This window comes from Carassius auratus, chromosome 3, assembly GCF_003368295.1.
Source record: "Carassius auratus strain Wakin chromosome 3, ASM336829v1, whole genome shotgun sequence".
Taxonomy (NCBI): Eukaryota; Metazoa; Chordata; class Actinopteri; order Cypriniformes; family Cyprinidae; genus Carassius; species Carassius auratus.
In genome coordinates, this window is record NC_039245.1 from 20,462,357 (window position 1) to 20,486,612 (window position 24,256).

The following is a 24,256-nucleotide window of genomic DNA, read 5'->3' on the forward strand; positions in this document are numbered from 1 at the left end:
TGTATCATTTTTAGGTGACAAATTCAAGACAATCAACAAATATATAATGCTTTGGACCATTTTAAGCCCTGGGATTTGATGTTACCATTGAATTGAGTTGACTGGGAATTATTCATTTGATTTCGTTTTTAATTTTCTGAATAATTTTAATATTTTATATTTTATCAACAAATATGCAATACTTACAAATAATTTTAAGCCACAGGATTTGATGTTAAACCATCACATTTTAACCTTTAAAATCAGTACAATTAATGTGATTTCATTTTTTCTTTAGAAATGAATTTAATATTTGTATATACAGTTTATATTTTAAAAAGTAATCCATTTTATATTTATTATTTTATCATTAATTTATAATTTGTTTATTTATTTATTTATTTTTTACTTCACCTTCAGTAAAACTTACAAGAATGCTTGGAAAATTCATCCAGCAGGTAAGCATTATAGAAGTATTATCATCATCCCTTTCCTGGGGAACATATAAATATAAATATAAATATAAATATAAATATAAATATAAATATAAATATAAATATAAATATAAATATAAATATAAATATAAATATAAATATAAATATAAATAATGCACCAAGAGAGGTGCAAAAATGGGTAGTATGCTCCCAGTAACCCTTGTGTGTAGTACTGTGTCTGACCACTAGATGTCCGCATACTCAACAGTTGTCTCATACCGTGATAAACCTCCACGATCTCAGCGTGAGTTTGTTGCGGTGGCTTCGGCTCGTTGCTTGATTGTTCTTCTTCATTGGCTCACACTGGATTAGAGATCACCTCGCCGAGTTTTGTCGGCAGGGAGGAGTCGCGTGGCGTCTGCTACACACACGGACATCTCGACTTCACAAACACCTTCCCCGCTCTTCTAGGACTAATAAGGACAAAAGGACGGAGGAGTTCCACCGTGGGAATGACGGAGCCGCGGACAGACGCTGGCCACTAATCTCAGCCAGTGACTGACATCAAGCAACGGAGACACATTTCATAACTGGCTGGCGTTGAAAGCAGCCTGTGGACAGAGGCTTGGGTCTCGGAAGGATTCAGCTCTGAATGCATGCTTTTCTCAAAGTGTATTGTGTGCGTGTATTAGTAATGAATCCAAACAATAGGCAGTTTGAAGAGGGGAAGTAAGAGCTTGTAATACACGCTTCCCTTGCGTCTGCTAGCCAACCGGTGGACATAGGAAAGCTGAAGTCCTGTTTTATACAGCTGGACACTTTTGAACCGTTTTACTGCTTGACATTTTTAGCTGTTTACCGACCTATGTTGATTAATTAAATCCCTCGTTTTATACTTAACAATCAGCTTTCGGATTCTCTCCAGGGACTGCAGGCGCTTCAAACAACTGGTCGTTTTTGGTTCCATATTTATAACTGTGGATGGAAAACGATAGATGTGCATTTTCCAGGGAAGAGCAGCTTTATGTGTGACTTTATAATCTAATGATTTTGTGTTAACCCTGACAGAAGTTTTCGACAACTTCCTGCTTTAGTTTCTCTCGAGTCGGAGTGTTATTGTCATAAAGATTATGGCAGCCGTTGTAAATTACTCTCCTCCGTGGTGGGTTAACCTTCTCCACAGACTGCCTCACTTTAATCTGCAGTTTGAGCAAACCAGCAGTGACTTTCGCCCAGAGGACTCCTCATACCAGCAGGTAAGCCCTTGCATTACAGTCACACATCTGCTGTTTGATCCAGCAACACGTGTAGATCAAATGCTGTTTGGAAATGTGTGGTGTTGAAAGGCTACATGATACCGGTTGTACATCATTCTAAGCACTGTCACACAAGCAAGGGTGCTGTTATTGTGAATATAGGCACAGCTGTAAGCTGTTATAACAGCCTCACTGATATTCAGTATGACATGACTAAGTTTTGCTTTTATACTTGTGAGTTAAGTGATTTTGTTTAACCTTTGTTTGAGACGTAAATCGATCTGGTTAGTTGATGTAGGCTATTTCTTCTCAGCCAAACTAAATTAGTTACAAAAGTCACCTAGCAAACCCAAACTGGAGTAGAACGACAGGTATTTCGTCTTTTGCTCAAAGAGTTCTGTAATCATTCCAGATTTTCCATTTGCGGCTTTCCATCACAGTAATGAACACCGTGTTCAAGTAATGTTGCTAAGGTTGTATTTACGGAGACATAAACGCTTAATATGGCTTAATGTTCTAAAACAACGACCAGGGGGAAAAAAAACTTTTCTTTTCATTAATTATTGCCATAAACTCAATCTACTACTAAGATAATGGCACTGTCATCCAAGTAGAAAGACAAGATTTTTACATAAATGTTTTCCCCTTAGAAATCCATTATAAAGACAATGCTTAGCATGGCTTAATGTGTTAAGCAATTGATATTAAAATAACAAACTCCGTATGCACATTAGTAATTAAGCATGTACAATGTACAAATATACATTTGTAAATACAACTTTCTAGGAGGACTGAAACGCACTAACAAACCCAGAGACACCTCTTTGCCTGTTGAGTTCGAGCAATAGAATGAACTGTTCATTTTAGCTCAATAGTTAGTGGGAGCTTATCTCTTAAAGGGATTACACAGAGCGTGAATTTTTCTTAGTGCCAAAAAAAGGTAACAAACACCATTTAGTCTTTATAATGACTTTATTATTGTTGAGACTCGCATCTCGTTAATGCTGAACACATCCAGGCTTGGCTGATGAAAGCAGAAAGTAGGCTTCGGAGCACCCTTTCAACTACTTGACTATACTCTTTTCGTCATAGAGAAAACAGATGGCCAAACGGGAAGCCAGGAGTGCCATAAGCCTGGTGACAATACCTCTAATCAAAGCTCCTTAAATCAAGTTTGGCCTTCACTGTTGTTCGCTTTATGGAGTGTTTTTGGGTGAAACCAGTTGGTAACTTTGAATTCTAATGTAAAGAAGTAGTAATTGTGCTTGACCATCACCATCGCTCAGGTGGTACAATACAGTTCCAGAGCTATAGCAACATTATCATAATTTGTTGCAACTATAAGGGGGTTATTCAAGGTGGTCTTTGTACATAGTAGTGATTTGATGTCTTATGGATGGTCAGTGTATGTTCAAGTGCTTATTTTAGACAGTTTTAAATATCATCTCAACAGTGTTTAGGTCAAAGCAGGTGCAAAAAAGGTAAGTTTAAGTTGGTTAGTTTACAGGTGGCACTTGCTTTTAGATTTGGTTATTTTAATGAATTGCAACAGAACGTAAGTTTGACTTAGCCTATGTGTCCAAAAGTGTCTATAAACATGTTTTAGGGCTGCTGTACGTGTTCATGTGATGATGAGAATCACTTCTCTTTCAGTTAGAAGTGTTGAGGAAGTAGATCAAGGCAAAAATTAGTAGATTAATTTAGAAACAGAATTTTCAAGCTGATGGGCGACTTGATCCTTGGTCCCTGCTGGTCTTCAGGCACAGAGATGATGAAAGATACTCAGGAAAGCAGCTGAGATGGAGAGCAGAGGTGAAGGCAGAGAATTCAGTCTTTCTAGGTCATAAAGCCCAGGATAGACTATCAGCTGTTTCAAAATGTTTTACCTGTGACTTTCCAAGCATCAACATTGGAAAATTGTCTTAAAACAGCATGGCAGGCACAAGCTGAAACACATGATGTTTTGTTGTTGTTTTTTACAGTTGTGTTAAGGGATCTAACCTCATCCTGTCAGATTGCCATTGACATCAGGTGCATATAGAATTACAAAGAACTTCATGAACTGTCCAAAAGCTCATCTGCATGGATGACGAGGAAGTCCTAACCACTAGTTTTACTGCATCATTTTTAAAGAGTACCCTTGTGCAGCATCAGTTTGCCAAGCATTTTTTATTTTTTTTGAAAGGAAGTAAATTATTAAAATGTTCAAATTTTGTTTAATTAATATAGAGGAAAATCAGTTTCGTGAACCTAGGAGAAGGGGTAATTATCTCTTAATCTGGTGCTTCTGAATCAGTTACTGTAAGTATGTCTTGTTATTAGTTTAAGTATTTGCTATTGACTGTTCAAATGTTGTGTGAGAGAGAGAGAGAGAGAGAGAGAGAGAGAGAGAGAGAGAGAGAGAGAGAGAGCGAGAGCGAGCTGTCTTAACCGTCCATGGCTTGTGTACTGCAAACACATACGAGCTTCATCACTGTCTATCACACGACTCTCTGTTCCCCTTTTCGGGCTTGAACTTGAACTGGTAAAACTAAGGACATTATTAACTCCCTTTACATTTATTTTGACAGATGTAGCTCGCGATTATGGAAAGGGGTGTTACATTTCCGATGAGTGCTTGCGGTGTTCGGCCAATCACAATGCACTGGGTCAGTTGGCCAATCAGAGCAGATTGCGTTTGTCAGAAGGATGGACTCATAGAAAACAATGCGTTTCAGAGAGGCTGGGCATAGAGGACCTACAATAATGTACAGTATTTTAAATAATTGTTTTTTGAACATTAAAACATGTCAACATATTCTGTTACTCCAAATACAATAACTAATGTAACTAACTAATAACTAATAACTAATCTTAAAAAAAAAAGCATTATATGACACCTTTAAATGGGATATTTCTGGATATTTTTTATAATTTTCTGACTGTTATCACAGACTTCTAAACCCCTTGATCAACCCTTTACTCAATCACTGAAGAAAAAGAAATCCAAACAAAATCATGCACATTTAAAATAGACAGGACGTTCAAGCAGCTTGTACTAGCAGCCTGTTCTCTGTAGCATTTGTCTTTGAGTCAAAGTGCTCTTAGTGAATGATAACAAACAGCACAGCTGAGGATTGGGGAGAGAGAGAAAGAGAGAGAGAGGGGACACCTGCTGTCCACTGAATGCCGTTTGTTCACTGGATTGGAATTAAGTAGAGCTGTCATCTCGTTTGGCCACTAGTTAGGGGTTAAGCTTACTCCTGATGTCCCAGTTGAGGTTTCCTTGATGTGCTTTATCTGTGAACTTTGTCCTACTTTTCATTTCAGCTCAGTATATTTACTTTTGATTGTCTGTTTCCATTAAAAGTAACAAAGGCAGCCTTGCTTTTAGAACAAAATCATTATTTATTGATGTCCCTGCCTAAATATTCAGTTGTTTGGGACCGCTTGTAGTTTGGAGTGAGATGACAGGTTATTAATGTTGCTCAACAGAATGTGTCAAGTGTGTCAGATGTCAAATTTCCAAGCTAATGCATGTAGTGAAATATGGTTAACTTTAGCACAGGGGTAACACTACTGCTGTTTTTTTTTTTTTTTTTTTTACTTAACCTGTAGCTTTTTCCTGTGAAGATATCAAGCTGAATTTTCAGCATCATTACTTCAGTCTTGAATGTCGCATCATCCTTCAGAAATCGTATCTCATTATTTTAATATTTTTCTGGAAATGGTGACATTTTTAAGGATTCATTGGTGAATGGTAATTTTTAAAGAACACAAATAAACATAGATTTTGTAATAGATTGTGTCCTTGTATTAGCAGTATTAAGCTGTTTTAAAACCCAAAATGTGCGAGACTTCTAGTTCATTAGCCGCTGTAGGGAAATTTTGTCTTAAAATTAAAAACTAAAATCACTCCTTTTAAATTCTAGAAGTAAATCAAAGAATCGCATTATTATAACGTACTGTATGAAAAATGGGTATTAATCTGCTAAAGATTGCATTTAAGAGTGTTATTAAATTGGTAAAGATAAATTGATTACATTAAATTAATAGGCACGGTAGGCACAATTAAATATCTTGTATATCGACTAATAATGATAAATGAAAAATATCTTCCATTATTGGTGATAAGTCTGAAATTGTTGGGGCTAGGACCGATAGACGATTCCATCGTCCATTGAAAATTAATTATAAATTTCTGTCAACACGTCATAAATAGAATGTGGTAGCAGTTGACTGCCAGGGATTTGTGGTGTCACGCCACACAGCATCTATTTATATATTTATATATAATTAATCTCTATTATAAATCGGTGGTTATATAGTATTTTGTTGCGCTGCACCCCTCCGCTCGCATCTGGTGTAGACACAGTGTTAGGAATCATTGGTTGTAATGTCATTAGTAAGAATCCACACATTCCGATGTTTCACTGTAGACATCGTCCGATGCCAAATTTGTTGACATCACCCAACCCTAGTTGGGGCAACCATTACTTCTTTTAACTCAAGTGGATTGTATCAATGTCTAGTATTCTATTTGAACTTCACCCTTTCCCTTGGCTATCAATGGGTATTGCATTGAGCAAGTCTCATGTGCATGTCTCATGCATGTCTCATGTGTTTACAAAGGCCAGGACTGTGGGAGTTTGGGCACTGCTTCTCATGAATCGTCATGGATGGAAGCCAAGCTGTGAAGGGGAGGTGATGGCTGAGACTGGAGCTCTGAGTTTGTTTGGGTGAGGACAGGCCTACCAGCGGATGAGGAAGGCACACAAGGCTAATATGAGTGTTACCACTGGGTTGTTTAACCTAAATGTTATTGTAAAGTAAAAGTATTTTTTCAGTAGTTAGGAATTGGAATCAGATACGCAAATATTACTTGGAGACATTTGATATTGGCTTCTGAAAAGAGGTGGTATTTTCATATTTAGTCTTCAACAAACCATTGCTAAACCATGTGTTTACGTTCCGCTTAAACTGTCTTCAGCAAAATCTGCTTGGAAAGAACAAAGTATTTCAACTGAAACTTTAAAAGTAATCCTTTAAATCTATAAACCGTGATTGTTTTTCTGGAATTTTTTTACTTGTAGCTCTATCTAAAGGACATATTACTAGTAAGTAGTTCATGGTTGTATTCAGAGATTCTATTGGAATTGTTTTTCTCAACCTGAACTATGCAGATTCCATTGAGGTCCATATTTGGATTTTATCCCAACGACATAGAGATGCTAGATATCAAACACCAGATTTGCCAAATCTTAAAGAGCTTGTGAAGTTGTGTGAGCAGGGTTTCTTTTATGTCAAGTCAAGTCAAGTCACCTTTATTTATATAGCGCTTTAAACAAAATACATTACGTCAAAGCAACTGAACAACATTCATTAGGAGAACAGTGTGTCAATAATGCAAAATGATAGTTAGATGAAGTGACCCCAACTAAGCAAGCCAGAGGCGACAGCGGCAAGGAACCGAAACTCCAACGGTGACAGAATGGAGAAAAATACCTTGGGAGAAACCAGACTCAGTTGGGGGGCCAGTTCTCCTCTGACCAAACGAAAACCAGTAGTTCAATTCCAGCTGCAGCAAAGTCAGATTGTGCAGAAGATTCATCTGTTTCCTGTGGTCTTGTCCTGGTGCTCCTCTGAGACAAGGTCTTTACAGGGGATCTGTATCTGGGGCTCTAGTTGTCCTGGTCTCCGCTGTCTTTCAGGGCAGTAGAGGTCCTTTCTAGGTGCTAATCCACCATCTGGTCTGGATACGTACTGGATCTGGTGGCTACGGTGACCTCAGAATAAGAGAGAAAACAGAGAAATATTAGCGTAGATGCCATTCTTCTAATGATGTAGCAAGTACATCGGGTGTTATGGGAATAATGTTCCCGGTTCCGGTTTACCTAATTAATGCAGCATAAAAATCCTTTAACGGATTTTGATATAAGCATAATTAGTATGTTATGTGTAAACCAGGTTAAAGAGATCTTAAGGGTCTTTAATCTAGATTTAAACTGCAAGAGTGTGTGATGTGTTGATATGTTGTTACTGGAAGTGGACTCTCTTTAATTTCAGTTAGTAATTTAGTTGACACTTGACTTGAAAATGATTAAGCTTGGGATTTTTTTTTTTTTATGTTTATATATATTATTATATAGAAAAATATGTAAACTTCAAATTCCAGCCACTTTCTGTGTCTAAATAGACTGATTTCACAACCAGTTGTTGGATGGGAAAGGAGATATAGTGAAACTGAAGTAGGGCTGGGCGATATGGAGCAAAAAATATATCTCAATATATTTTGCTATATCTCGATATACGATATATATCTCGATATCTTTACAGGAAAAATAACCCCCAAAAAACTACTGCAAAAACAAATATGGCAAATATTACATGTTAAGGGGCCTATGAAACATTTTATTTTTTTCTTCACCATATGTTTTATTGTTACCTAATTCTGTGTGCATAAATGCATAAAAACAACTTAATTAGTTAAAAACAATTCTTAAAATAGCCTTATGTGAAATGTTTTTTTCCCTTCAGAAATTCTGTGTATTTACATTTTACTGATTATGAAATGAAGGCATAAAACATTCATTTAATTTATCTTTTAATTATTTAAAATTAAGCAAACTTTATTTTTTGGTAAACTAAGGGGATTTACTATTAAAAATAAAACATGGGAGAAATGTTGTGTGATTATTCCTTATAAAATTATGTTCGTTTCATTTTAATAGTAGTAGTAGTGGGCTATCTACATTCTGCTGTACAATAGTAATAGATTTCTGTCAAATACTTTTATTTTGACGGGTTTACCTTTACAGTTCTGTGTATGTGATACCACAGTCTATGATGTGATATGAGCTAGTCTTACTCAAATCAAACGGTCAGATGCTCATGAAGTGACTCTCAGTGCAGTTCTGGAGATGTTCCTCATGTGTTCACGTCTTTATTCAGAGAGAGGAAAGACAATGAAATCAGCACGAGCGTTATGCGAGCTTCCGTGTTTAATGAATGAAGACGCGCTTCTGCTCCATTCGTTGACACAGACACGCAGAACATGCAGGATTCATATTTAAATAGACTTTTCCGGGTTAATATTTGCAGATATTAGTCCATTTCGCGATTTGATGTAAGTGCATGACCGACTTTTGATTAATTCATTTAAAATTTGACCAATTCCGTGACATTCCGCGTTAAACTGTAAATTCCATTTTTATGACTGGATTCTGCGATTCCGTCCGCGTTTCATTGGGCCCTACAGTAGACATCTGCCTGCCGTTCGCCCTACGCCTTAAAACTGAAGTATCTCCATATAATGGAGCCAGTTGTCTTTTTTTCTTTCTTTTTTTTTTGACTTGTTCTCTACACGCGAGGTGAGAGGGGACAAAAGCAAGGAGGCGGGGGGCGAGCACAGCACAGGGAAGGCAAACAAGCAAAGTGGCGGAATCAGAATATAAACAATATATCGATATATACGATATGTCAAAATCCTTATCGTGTTTAAAAAATATCTCGATATATTTTAAATATCGAGATATCGCCCACCCCTAAACTGAAGACAGACTAAGAAAGCATAATTTGGCACTTGCAAAAGCTAATCAGAAGGAGATTGTATTTATAACTAAGGGCATGACTGTTTAATGAAATCATCAGTCGATAGCGAAAAATTATTACATTTCAAATCTTTATTTTTTATAAGCTTAAATGCAGATTTTGCTCCTTAGCAGTACCGCTGCTCCCTACATGCAGAGTACGCAGCTGGCATAGGGCACCAACTCCCAGCGGGGCACCATCCCAGTTGCTCAAAAAAAAAAAACAACAAAGCGCCATTACCCCCATCCACACTCACAACCGCTCGCACTGGTTTGACTGTTTTGCTGGAAGAGAAAAACTGTAAATCTTAAAACAATTTTAGTGATGAACTAGATACACTAAATTTAGATTTCCAAGGTAACAGTCATGGATTAAAAGCATCACAGTTTTGATTTCATCTGGTCTTTAATCACTGTTTTATTAAACACATCAGTGTACTGTTTTTCATTTGCCTTGTTAAAGTTCCTGTCTGCTTTTTGTGGGAATGTGGGCTTGAGCACGGCTTGAAGTGCAGATTTGAAAAACAAAACCCCTACATGCTTTCCCACTCCCACATCCACTCCCCAGGTTGGCTGTGGGGGAGGTTGGAGAAACTCGTGACTGGCCTCTTCATGACGTGGGGGAGCATTGGAAACATTTCCTTTTTTGATAATTGAAGCGCTAGTGTTTGTGGAGTCATTTTAGTCATTCTAGCGTGTCATTTTCAGGGATGTCGTTGGGCGCACAGGAAGCGAGAGCAGCCAGGGATGCTGCTAATCTGTTTTGTCAGCGTGTTTGCATGGTGTGATACAGACCGACGAGGCCGCCCTGTCGTCAGGCCAGGCAGGAAACACAAGCTGTCTCTCACAGTGGCATACTGCCAATAATTTTGTCATGTGGTTGGCTGGTTATGAAGGATTTGTGAAGGAGCCATTCATAAAGCGGTGTAAACACAACCTTGTTTGTAAAATTTTTGTGTTTCTGCATTCATTAAACTCTAGATTTTTTTTTTTTTTTTTCAGTTTACATTTTCAGTTAGGTGTTAACTACTGACTTCCTGTCTGTGGAGTGTGTGTGGGGGAAGGTTTATTGCTATCCAGTCTGCCTTCAAAGGCTGAAAAGCTTTTGACATCCTCTCTGAAAATGTTTCTAACTCCTCCCTAGATTACTTTTGGTTTCTCAAAGAAATCTCTGACCCAGATTTGGCCCCTTGCAGCTCCAACTGCAAATAAAAAAGAGCCTCAATCTTTTTCGTGACAAGGTGAAGGCTTTATGGCTCCTTAAGGAAAATTTAAATCAGTAGAAAGCAATACTTTGGGTTATCATCATGTATATTTTAGGTTTTAAGTTTAAAAAAATTGTCTTTATTAGAGTGTAAATATTAGCTTAAAAATAAGGACAAAATGTGTTTTAGTAAGAAAAATATCCATTTTTTTTTTTTTCTCATGGACCGATGAAGTGCAACACCCGCTGAGTTGCATCAAACAACTTGAAAGATCAAAGACAGTTTTTTTTAAATTACTCTGACTGGATTCATATGAAAGAAGAAATTCATATACACATTGGATGACTTCAAGGTGAGTAATTTTTGGGCTAATTTTCATTTTTGGGTGAACTAATCCTTTACGTTTTAAATGTTAAAGTTGCTGTACTAGGTATTGCAGTCCAAATTTAAAAATATTGGAGAGGGTTTTATTTTTCACTCTGCCACTCCTCCTCAGACTTGTCGCACAGAGGTTGCCAGATTAACGACAACAACAAGAGCGAGCACAATTGATGATGAATAAAATTAAATGCGCTGTGTTTTCCACCAAATGGCAACCCGGGATGCCGAAATACAATTGGGTAAACTGGCAGTTTCACAAACCAAAACAAGGACAGACATTTCAGCCCGGAACACACATTTTCAAGGGAGAATAACTGAGTTATTATTATGCTTTAGTTGAGTCAAAATCTCAACCTTTGAGCTTTGGAACCGTTTTTCCACAAACTAATATATTTAGTTGTAAAAACCTTTAAAATAAGTTAGGTTTTTTATTGAATAAAAAAATGCTTGTCAAAAGAAGATTTCAAGTAAACTTATGAGTTTTGTCATGTGGACTTCAAATTTGCATCGGTTTCTATTTTTCGCATCTTTAGAATTGACACATCGGGAGGTTGTGTTATTTTTTTTTTTAACACGCAAAAATTTCAGACGAGAATTTTGGATGCGTATGACAGATAACGAGAGAAAAGTGATTATTTGAAATCTAGATATTTTTCTTCCAAAAACGTGCATATTCACTACAGGATGCCTTTTATTCACCCCCTGGAGCGGTGTGAGGCACATTAATTATGAATGCGCACACTTTATTTGACGACTTGTGGACCGTTCAACTGCAACACTCGGTGACTACAGTGATAGAGCTTGGAATAGCCAGGACAATTTTTAATATAACTCAGACTGGATTCATCTAAAAGAAGAAAGTTATATTTACCTAGGATGCCACGGGTGAGAAAAACACAAGCTAATTTAGATTTTTGGGTGGACTAACCCTTTAAATCTTTTGTTTTATTATTATTATTTTGTGTGTATAGTATCCTTTAGGTATGGGAATAAAAAAAAAAAATACAAATAAATATTAAATCAATTTTAAAAAATCTGTCCCGTAATGTGACCGCTTTTTTGTCTTTGTTTAGTAGAGCACAGTGAGATTCCTTTTATGGGGTTTATCTGAAATGTGACATTTGGTGGTGCAAATTTTGCAAATATCAGTAGGATGGCCTACAGCCAGGAGCACATCAGCACAGTGAGCTTGTGTTTGAAATGCTGCTGTTGTTCTTGGGCAATGGTATCGCTCAGAGGGGTCTCTCACCACACTGTGTCCTGAATCAGCATATGGAAAGAGTAGATCCATTAAGATAGTCTGCAGAAGATTACCGTCTGTTTAGAAAAACTGAGTCTGGGTCTTTTCCTGTTAGCAGCAAAAAGAAATAGTGTAGTATTGACATCTCAGTAATTGCAGTGACCTCCTTGGCACAAGTTCTCATAGGAAAATTCAAGCACTCTGAGTTGGCAAATGCCAGCTGTTTTTCAGTGAGAAAGTCTGTTGAAGGTCACGTTAGGTTTAATACATTATCAGGTGATTTTATCCATTTTATTTAAAGTACACATTTTATCAATTCATTCGTTCCCTGGGAATCTAATCTATGATCTTGGTGTTGCAAGCACTTTCAACTACAGGAAGTAGTTTTTGGCATGTCCCCACGCTGGCTAATGTGATATATTAAATATTAATATTAAAGAGCCACACAGATGGGAAATCAAAAATTACCTGTATTTCAGTGTATGATGTAGCTGTCCATCAGTGTTAACTATGCGCAAAGTAATTAAACCAAAAAGTACACGATTTATAAAGTTATTGGCTTCTAAAGTAAGGAGTCGACTCTGAATCGCTGAAACGAGTCGTTATAGATTTCAAATCTTTTGCCCATCTCTATGTACGTCACTAGAACACTTTGCATAATAATCTCCGCCGACCGTGTTGGGAGAAACAAATCTCTGAGCTGCCCCACCCCCCCACACACACACAGACGCTCTGGTTGGTGTGACAGCATCATGTCGAGGAGACAGTGTGTTTTTAATTGTTTTTAAAGGCAAGTTTGTTTTATTTTCACTGCCAAAGAATGAAGATCAGAAGAACCAATGGCTAAAATTAATCCCTTTTGTTGTGTTAACAACATTTCACTGATGACTGCTTTTCTAATCTCGGTGTGTTTAAGGCGGGATTTTCAAAGCGTTTTTCCATAAAAGAGGGTTCATTACCAACTTTATTTGCACCAACAAGCATCTCCGAATCACAACCTGTGAGTATGATTATATGGTTATGTGTTTGTTTTCTCCCGAGCGTCAGTATGTGTGCTGTTTGCAGCCTTTGTTTGCGCTGATCTTCATTTACAAACACGCCATTAAAATGAAGTGTAACTCCGTGAATACTCAACGAAGATACATGAGAGAGATATCTATAGAAAGCTTGACATATCTTCTTTAAAACTAAACAAGTGCTGCCGAAAATATTCTGTGATAAAGTAATCCATATGAAAACAACGCGATGTCCGTTTTTCACGTCTCCCTTCATTATATCTAATGTGACCACGCCCCCGCGCTGAACGCAGATTCAAACTGAAGCGCACAGCTTGAATACGCCCACACAGAAGAAAAAGCGAGACTGTTCAAGTTTTTTATTTTACTGTTTGCTTCGCGATGAGAGGAATAAGACATAATTCACCCCAAAAAGATGCTAACGCATTGTTTACCGTGAATTTGTGTGCGGAAAAACCAATCAAAACTGACTGTCAGTTGACCAATCAGAACACAGTATGCTACCGAAAGGTGGGGTTTAAGGAAATTAAATCTTTTGAACAGCTTCGCGCGAACCGTTTGGGGATCTCTGAGAATTGAGGTAATTTTAAAATGATATTTTGACAAAATAACAATGTTTTTTAACCTTGGATGGATTTAAACCTGTTGTACATGACTTTTAAACAGTGATAGGAAGCTTAGAATTAGCTTACTGGCTATTTAAATATAATTTTTTTGTAACTTCGTTTTCTTGTTTGAAACCAATTAAGCAGATGGATTTAGTAGACATGCAAACCTGCATTTGTGTTGCATATTTATGTAAAGGCACAGCATTCTGCCAGTAGGCTGAGATGATCTCATGGACCCAAAGGCTGTTAATCACATTCTCCAAACACATTATTGGAGGTTGTTAGCTATGTAGTTCTGGCAAGAGCTGTCATTCTTTGTAAATTAGGGTATTTAAGCACTGATTAATCATATCAAGAGTGCTTACTGGCCATTTTACCAGATGGTGTTGGCACCAAGTCACAAATTTCTTCATCTTGAGACGACTTTTCACCCATTGTCATCATCATTCACACCTCATTTATCTCAGATGAGATCCAGCCTCACTTTTGCCATTGTTGTTTTCTGTAAAGATGCTTTGCAATGATTTGTATCATAAACCCATAAATCATGACCCTGGCAAGTCTTAAGATCGTAAGTGGGATAGATCGTGTTTATATATTAGCAGTGGGTCACTATGTCTGTCTAATCATCTGACAACCGTTTAGTCAGTTATTGATGTGGACTCTGAAAGAGGTATGGTTTATCAATGGTTATCAATGAATTTGTCTTGGTTTATTCATCTATCCCCAATATGAGTCCGTTTGAATATTCACCTGTAAGTCAGATACAAAATATTCGTAAACGTAAATGCCCATGTATCTGTTTCAAGTTGGCACAACCCTTGCTGTCTGTTTTGGAACCGTCAAAGAGTGAAAGATTCAGAAGACTTCACAAAATCTTAATTTTTCTTGAAGTGCCACTGTGAAGAGTGGACACTGTGGTTTGAGGACAAAGTTGCTTCCACAGTCTATACAAGGCTGTACAAGGCTTAATCGTCCTTCTAAAATTAGATCGGTTTAGCATTTTGCCCACAGGGTATTGGTTGTCTTGGCTTTTTGGAAATGATTTACCATCTCCTCCAATCTCCATCACACAGAAATATAAAACAGCAATGAAGTAGGGCTGAAACGATTCCTCGAGTAACTCGATTACAAAAAATTATCGAGGCAAATTCCTCTGCCTCTAAGCCTCTTTTTAATTTATTTTAATTCTCACGTCAGGTTCTTTTGCAATGATTTTTTTTTAATGTGACACAACGCATCACACATCACCCACAAAGCGGAAGGAGACACAAGCGCGGTCTCTACTACTAAAAAAAAAATCAATCTTTTTTTTTTTTAAGGTTTAATCATACAACATTTCTTCCATGCTCTATTTTTTTTATAGTAAATCCCCTTTGTTTACCAAAAAGTTAAGTTTTCAATAATTAAAAGATACATTAAAATAATGTTTTATGTGTTTAATGTGTGTCTCAGAAAATGCTTTATTTAAAGCCCCAACTGAATGGCACTTAAATGCACTTAATTCATCTGTCAACTTTATTGTCATTGTTCACAGTACAAGTACAGACAGAGAAACAATGGGTAAAAATTAAATGTTTATTTTTGATGTGCATTCTATGCATTTAAAAAAAATAAAAAATAATTTTTTTCTAAAAAAGGAAACTTCATTTTAAGAGACCCAGGAGTCTTATTTTATCTTGCATAGTTAATATTGCACTTTGATTAAGCAAAAACACATTTTATCCGATTACTCGATTAATCAATGGAATTTTTGGTAGAATACTCGATTACTAAAATATTTTGATAGCTACAGCCCTACAATGAAGTAATGGACATGTTCTCCAAATTCAATGCAGAGGTCTTGAATGCGAGCATTTTGAGGGTAGATTGTCTGCTGTGAAGGCTGCGTTAACTAAGGTAATCTAATTACCACCATGGCTTATGTCTAGTAAACAAGAGCTGCACAATTATCCAATTATTACCTGATAATATTGCCCTAACCAGAATTTTAACTTGTGAATTGTTTACATTGATGTAATTTACATAATCATTTATAATTTAACAAATGGTGAGGCAAACTTTATCAATCTGATGCATAATGAACTAGAGGTCAACCGATTATCGGTCTGCCGATATATCGGGCCGATATTTGTCATTTTCTAATAAATCAGAATTGGCCCGATATCTGTGTTAAGTAGAACCAATTTAAAGTCAGGCACATCAGCGGTCAGTCCAGTGATATTGTTGCATTGGAAAGTGCTGCTTCTGCATGTGAAGGACCCCAAGCCAAAACTTTTGGAAGATTCAACAACTGTCCTGGGAGATAAAGGTGGGTCAGAGAATTTTACTCTGTAAATGGGGTGGAGAAGTTGGCAGCTCTCACAAACACTGCAGTGTGATTGAGGGTTCCGTTACTCCGCCCCGCTCACAGACAGCACCGTGCTTGGAGAGACCGCTATCCTGGAGCAGCCCAAACCGGTGAATGACATTTGTTCGGAAGCATGGTTTGCTGCAGACAATAGGCAGGTTTCCATCCAACTCAATTGCATTTAAGGATGTCAATATTCTATCATTTCCATGATCGATTGTCGTTTAAATTAACAATCAATTAATAATGCTGCAAAATGCGTCTGCAGCGGGTATTATTATTATGTGCAAAAAGCCCCTTGGAAAAAAAGGTTTCTCACCCGAATTAAAGGGGTTTTAGTCTGCATAAAATGCTAGTAGCAGGACTGTAAAATGAATAGATGTGATTATGATCATTTGATAAAATGAAGAGAGCCTGCCATACATTTGAGATCATTTTACTTTGTTGACCGTTTCCCGTCAAGGAGACCACTGAATGCGCCTCTTTAAACGGTTTTGTGGTGCTCGTTGTTTTTATTTTAAACGCAATTGCAATGTTTTCAAATTTCCTATAGTATTAAAAATTAAAATTATCTGTGGCGCTTGTAGCTGTGCTGCTCAGTCAGTGTAACTACTTTATTCACATTAAACTTTTTATGCAAGTATTATGACCAGTACTTTTTTTGATCCTGTTCTGCAAAATGGTCTATTTTGATTTTTTGCATTCCACTAGGCCTATTAGTTTTTTAAAAATCCGGCGTCTACAGTGCAGTATCACGCAGTACATGTGTTTGTGCATATGAGGACGAGCGAGCACGGGTTTGGATGTATTTGGAGGTTATTGCTTGCGTCTCATTCTGCACATATCCAAATGTTTTCCATATTCGCAATGTATCTGAATGTTAAACTATAATTTTGAAAAAATGTAAACTAGACGGAAAAGATCATCCTCTTCAGATCAGCAAAAAGGTCCTTGGCATAACAGCAGAGTGGAACCGGTATACTACGGTCTATTTAAACTGACCAGTGTAACCTTTTATATGTTTGGTTGACTGCACTTTATTTTAATAACGAAAGTTTGAAATTAGAATGCGCTTTATAATTTAATGTCTGTGTCATTTATACTTAACTGCAAGCACTACTATTATTTATTTTTTATATATTTTATTTTTTATATTTTTCAGTTTAATTGATTGTATTATAAAATAATATATATATATATATATATATATATATATATATATATATATATATATATATATATATATATATATATATATATATATATATATATATATATATATATATTTTTTTTTTTTTTTTTTTAATACTTGGTCAGTTTATTGATTTGTTTGGTTAACTTTGGATAAATTTTTTATTTTAATACCGTGCAGTGCATAAAAAAATAAGATAGAGAGATGGTTCAAGTCATTGGTCAATAAATGATAAGTTTAGAAATGTTGTGTATCCACTTATTATTAGTGTTACATTTTAGCATGCAAATGAAGGGGGAAAATTTCAAGATATCGGCCTAAAAATCGGCAGCACATATCGGTGATCGGCTGACCCTGACCTCTAAACATCGGCCATTGGCATTGACATTGGCTATAGAAAAAACCCATATCGGTCGATCTCTACATTGTACCATATTCTGACTGGAAACAGTCCATTTAGAATGACGGACATAAATGAGCAATACTTTGAAATATTAAAATTTAAAAATAACAGTTTTCTATCTGAATACATGTTAAAATTATTTATTCCTGTGATTGTAAAGCTGAATTCATTAATCTAGTTTTAAGTGTCACATGATTCTTCATAAATCGTTCTAATACTGATTTACAGCTCAATCAATATTTGGGTATGGATGTACAATTTTTAATATACATTTATGTTGATTGATTTCTTGTTAAATTAGTTAGGTTAACAACTGCATCAAACAAACTTTTTTCCTAACTTTTTCATTTAAGACTCCCAATTGTCAAATACAACTTCTAGATTCATCTTTAGACTGTGTCGTTAGTACAACTTTGTTACCAGGTGGTCTGATAAACCTCTGACCTGAAAATTCTCTGGAATCATCTGAGCCTAATAAGCCCAAAGAATTACCTAGAGGCAAAACTCAGGCTTTGTGTTTTAAAGTAAATGCACTGAGTGATGATGCCCTTTTAGCAGTATAGTCTGTGCTTTTAAGATCTGCTTGCTTTTCTAGTTTGACTCGTTGGGGCCCTTTTGAACCAGCACAATGGTTTTCCCATCTCTCCTGTGATCACACACTGTGAGCTTGACGGACAGGTTGAAAACTGTATGGGTAACTCTGCGATTTGGGAGATTTGAAATGCTTACATGCGAAAGAGGGTTTCTGTGAGGCCATGCAGATCAAACTGATTATCAGACAAAACCCATCATGGGTGTCACCGTTTGTGTGGTTGTCACAATAAGATTGTCAGAATTGAAGTGTTATGTCTTAACCGAGAACAGCTCTGACCTCATTATACATAAAAAATTCCCCTGCAAGTAACTTGTCACGTGAGCTACAGTGTGAGACTCAGCTAAAAGCCCACACACCATTTTCAATTTTAATAAAAGCGGAAGTTTTAGGTGAGTGCCTTTGATTTGTCTTAGTCATCTATTGAGCTAAAAAGACTCATTAAACGTTCAGTCGAAAAAAAAATATAAAAAATGACACCAAAATTAACAGCAAATTAGGTCATTTTGCAGCATGTTTTATTTTATTCATTTATTTTAAGTATGACAATTAATGTCAAGGTAGAATATATTTCACAAAATTAAATATAGAATTGTTTTATTTCCTTCTGTTGTTGGTTTTCTTTCCTTGTACTGTGCTTAATATCCTTTACCTAATTTTTAAAATTGCTTGTAAATCTTTCATTATCCTATATTATCACCAAATCATGCATTCAGTTCTCTGTCTACTTTTTTCTTTTAAATAGCATGTTTTGTATTTCTTTTTGGGACTGAGTAATCATAGAACCTCGTTGATCTGAGCTTATGCTCCTCAGATTTTGAGTAAAAAACAAACAATAATAATTGTGGATAATTTTTGCCAATATCAGTGTTTCCAACAGACTTGCACTCTATTTGTGGCGGCATTTAGGGCTGTCAAAATGACTGAAAACTAAATTCGAATTTTCAACTTGTATATTATATATATTCAAAATTAAAAATGCATAATTTCAGTTAGGGTGAAGAAAAGCTTTTGACTTCTCTCCTGAGAAGATTTCTAAACATGCGGCTCTCTTGTGTGAGACATGAGTGCACTGAAGTCCCTCTTGAAAATGTTATAAATATGCATTCTGTGAATGGCTAGGTTTTAGTTTTAATGTAAACCACAACAACAAACGTTAACACGCTTGATGCTCTCGTTTTTCCGCAATATATTGAATGAACAACTAGCGGCAACATCCCGCTCTCTCTCGTGAAGCCCATATGGAAGTGACTTAAACTGTAATTCATCAACTGCCCCACTTGAGGCTGGCTACAAAAGGGAGTCAATGTTAAAATGCCAAAATTAACAGCATAAAAAAAAAACATGTCTACAGCCTGGTTCAAAAAATGAGTTTGGTCTATATAGCTAATTTTGCCCTTCATGACAACTGTGAAGGGAGAGGGGGGGTTGTATAACTTATCCATTTAAATTATATTAAAGCTTGAAGTTCTGCATAATTAAGAGTGCGGCCACTTGAGTGACAGTTGGATTGTCGCTGCTATCACCGCCATCGAGCTAGGTGAGCGTGGTTTCAGCAACCAGCTCCCGCCTTTTTGCCCATTTTTGATTATCCAGGAGTGACGCTTGATGACGTGCTGCCAAGATGGCGACAGCCTCCTCTGCCCACTTTTGGCTTAGAAAACGCTCTTCGGAAACCTATGGGTGATGTCACGGGACACTACGTCCATGTTTTTATACAGTCTAAATCACATAAGCTGCATTCACAAACACTGCTTATCAGGCATTACAGGCCAGATGAAATGATAATGACATACATAAATTTTTTGAAGACAGTCGGATTCCTTCAGAAATACAGTAATATAAAAACATCTGCACTGAGTTTCGACTTTGACATGCTGTGCTCATGTTTATTGAACAAAGTCAAAGCCTATTGTAAAGTCTTTTTGTGGTGAATGCAGTTTTGATATTGGACCGCCAATAAATCAAAGTATGGGAAACACATTGAACGCGTAAGCTCCGATTAAAAAAAAAGAATTGCAATTTTTTTAAAAATAAAAAATCTAAAGTAAAATTAAAAGTTGATAAAATGATTGCATCTAATATTTGGTTATAAACGTGGTAGTTAGTGTTGTCAATATAATAAATTAAATCACTCTCAAAATGAAACATCAACATTTCTGTTAACCATTTCATATCTGAGTTAACTTGTTAACTTCGGTTGCCCCAAAACATCTAGTAAAATCTTTTTTTTTTTTCGAAAGATGAGATTTTTTGGAGGCTTAATTTACATAAAGGCTTTTCAATCCATTTGAGCCATAAATCTGATTATAAACTGATATTTGGGTGTGTGTAAATGTAGCTAATGGCTCATGTTTTCTTCTTATCTCTTGTGTAGTCCATCTTGCTGCTGGGCAGTATAGCTCTAGCATGCTTGGCCTTGGACCTCCTCTTCCTCCTCATCTACTGCTGCTGGCTGTGCTGCCGCCGAAAGAAGAGCGATGAGCAGCCAAACGCAGACTGCTGCTGCACCGCCTGGTGCGTCATCATTGCCCACCCTCATCTGCAGGTGAGTCTGAATGCCATTTTTCCTCATATCAGCATCTCATTCAGGCAGAAGATAACATGTGTAGTCACTGCTCATATACTCTGGTCTCCAGAGAGATGATTTATCAAATTATCCCCAGCTGGAAAAACTTAAATCTGTTGTTGGAGTGTAAAAGTAGGTGTATATTGTCTAAAGGGCTGCAGGGTTTAATTCCTGGAAGGAGAAACTAATCACTGGAGTTTGCCAGGTTAGTCAGAGCAGTAGAGTTTGAGTAGGAAGTGAGCTAGATATCTATGAGCCACTCAGTTCATTGTTCAAACTTTGCTTTAGCGGGATTCTCTTCAAACTGTTGCAGTGTCATGACAGAAATCAGCAGATAAACTGTAGGGAGCCCTGAAACTTTTGCAATCACAAACTCAAATTTCAATTTTTTCTCATGTCCTAGTTTTCCTAGGACACTATTAATAATTTAATGACACGATTTAATTTAAACCCAAACCAAACCTCAAATTAAATTATAATGTTCGGTACATTAAAATTCACTTGAAGCATTTAAAATAGTTTTCAGTGCTTTATTTTCATTTATTCTGGCAAAGTAGTATAGAGTTGTAATATTAGCTATCTGTCATTTTATTGGTATTGGAACTTTTTTATATAGATCAGTTTTATCCGTATGAATTCTAGTTGTTCAAATTTAAATGTACTTTCAGTTTCTTTTTGTACTTTTTACTTTTTTTATATAGTTTTGGCATCTTGGTATCTTGATTTTGATGATTTGTAGGTGACTTTTCATGATCATGTCTAGGTCATTTGGATCTCACAGTAAAATTTAATAAAAAATATAATAAATAAAAAAAGACTTTAATTCACATTTGACTCTTTTAGAATCCCCATATAGGTCCCTCCATAAACACATTTTAGATTGCTTGGATTAATCACAGGATCTGTCTATTGTTTGGCTTGTTAAATTTGCTCAGGTGAAACATTGACCGGTCATTTGGCTATTCCTGGTGTGTTATAAAGTCGATGATGACAAGTGCTGAGCTGCAGAACAAAGTGGGCTTGTGCATGAGAAAGTCATTACTTCAGACTACAGCCTTCTGTCTGGTGCTGCTGCTGTAATGCATGAAACCACAAAGAGTGTTTCTGCTGTCCTTCACTCTAGTTTGCCTTCATTGTCTTCAGAATTGACCGTAGTGCTGTTTTCTTTCAAGTGCATTATAAGCCATTAAAATTCAAGAGGTCAAGATGTTTCTTTGAGTGGATCCAAACCAATGGCTGGATTCATAAACAAACAGATTGAATAAGTAATGCTGGCTTTTGTTATGTATGTGTTTGAAAGCAAAATGGATGCACAATGTGAATGAAAAGAATTTGGTGGGAAAGTTGAGGCTCGACTATTGTCCTGTCTCAAATAAACCCTGTTGCTATGGCAGCGTCTTTCCCAGCATATCCTAACTTGTGGCTTCTAGCATTACAGCCATCATCAAGGACTCATAAAAGAACACCACCTTTTTCCACCACAACCCCCACGTCTCATGACACTCTCCTCATGTTTTGTCTATGTTAACGTGCGCCCACTCTTCAGGGAGTCCACCTGTGATAGTGTCCGCGTGAGAGAGGGCCTGCTGTGTGGTTTTGTGTCTCTGTTCTTCTGTGTATGGTCTTAGCTGTCCTGTCAGGCAAGATGACAGATGAGAACTTTATGGCCACTATGAGTTATATACCAAGTCCTCAGTACATGTTCCTTTTTTTTTTCAGCTCAAAGACAAGGCAAAATACTCGGAGTGTGTCTTCTTTGATGCCACCATGGAAGACTAATAGTTACTTCATATGCATCCTAATATTACTTGGATTATTTATCAGTGCACATTTAAAAAAAAAAAAACATGACATAGCAACATAACATAATGCAAATCAATAAAAAATATGACCGTAATGAGTTTTCAGAAAGTAAATTGTTTTCATTTTGGGCCAACATGGATTTAAACTGCAAAAATGAAGTCTCAAAATCCAAATGTACCGAACAAGATCAACTCGAACTAGACGTAAATTAATGCACGCGTGTCACCCGATCCACATATGCATGGATTCCTTTTTGCATGAGAAATTTATGTTATATTAATGCAGAACAGAACATTTTTATTTGCAAACATGTCTGTATGTGTACAAAATCGCTGCACAATCATTTAATCCCCATTCAAATTGAAAGACATCTGTTTGTGGTTCAATCATTTTGAGTCTAATTTCATCCCATAAGTGTTTGTTTTGATTCATTATGTGTGGTCCTATCCATTTTCAACAAACACCTTTAATAATCATCACACCTGCGAGAACAGGAATCAGGATTTCTCATAATGTGATATTAATATTCTGATCAAATGTATGCCTGCAGCCAGTAATGCTTTAGGCTGGCTGCGTTCTCACTTTTAAGTGGAACTCTTTGAAGTATGTCAAGAAATTGTACTTAAGTGATAATTATAACGAATTATTATGATGGTCAACTTGCTCAGCTGATTACGAGTTAATCCGAATTATTATTATTTTTGTATGCTCACAGCATGATGTGCTTTATCTGTTAGATAGTTGCACAGTAAAACATCTCAAAAGTAGCTTTTTTTTTATTCATCACCCACTTCTAAAGCCATACTACACATTCAAATAGACATCCTTGTCCATTCCCTTGTGCCTGAAACTGTTTTTGGAGAGTCCACACCAATGTTTGCTTTTTAAAGAAGACGTGTTTGCTTTTTAAAGCAGCGAACATCAAACATTATCTTATTTCACATCAGCAGGCCTGGATGGTAGCTGTAGCGGCAGAATTCCACTGAAAGCTCTGCAGATTTCCACGTTATTCTTTTGTACGTCATTCATACGAATCTCCTCACCCATCTCTTGTGTGTATGACCATATTTGAGTTTTTCTGCAAAACACTGCAGATATTCCATCCCAGTCAGCACAGAAAATGTTAAAAAGTGCTTATTCTGCATGGACTACTCTTCACTTATGCATGAGGAGGAAATGAGGTCCGTTCAGTGGACAGTCTTACTGTAGACTCTGTGGATCTAGACAGCCTAGAAACCATCTGCAGTCTGGACCTGAAGTTTAACGTATGCCATCGGATTTAGTATTAGATATATCTGCTAATTCTGCTTGTATTGAAATCGAAATATAGCGTTGTGCAATTCTTGGTCTTTCTTGGAAGCAATTGTATGGTGTAACCTCCTGGGAATTGCTGATGAAAGCACTTATTTTAAGAGCTTTACAAGAAATCTCAGTGGACGCATTTGAAGGAACACATGAGTGCTCAAATAGAAACCAGAAAGTACAAGAATGTTTTACAAAATGTGGTTGAGACATGCAATCCCCTGTCCTCAATCAATGATTCATGACGAAGCAGAGGAGTGATCATAAACAGCAGAATTGTAACTGTTAGTCATGTAACTGTAGATTCTTGCACTGTTCAATTCAGTTCGTGTAAGGTTAACACCTACTCTAAATGTTT

The 24,256-nt window shown here is 36.6% G+C and overlaps 1 protein-coding gene across 1 annotated transcript; it reads left to right on the forward strand.

The window, feature by feature from the left end:
• Positions 1–705: 705 nt before the first annotated feature.
• LOC113054365 (protein tweety homolog 3-like) lies at positions 706–22,572 on the forward strand. Its single transcript, XM_026219883.1, has 3 exons — positions 706–1,669; positions 20,602–20,772; positions 22,513–22,572. Exons 1-3 carry the CDS (start codon positions 1,544–1,546, stop codon positions 22,570–22,572), a joined length of 357 nt encoding a protein of 118 aa, XP_026075668.1. The 5' UTR covers positions 706–1,543.
• Positions 22,573–24,256: the final 1,684 nt, after the last annotated feature.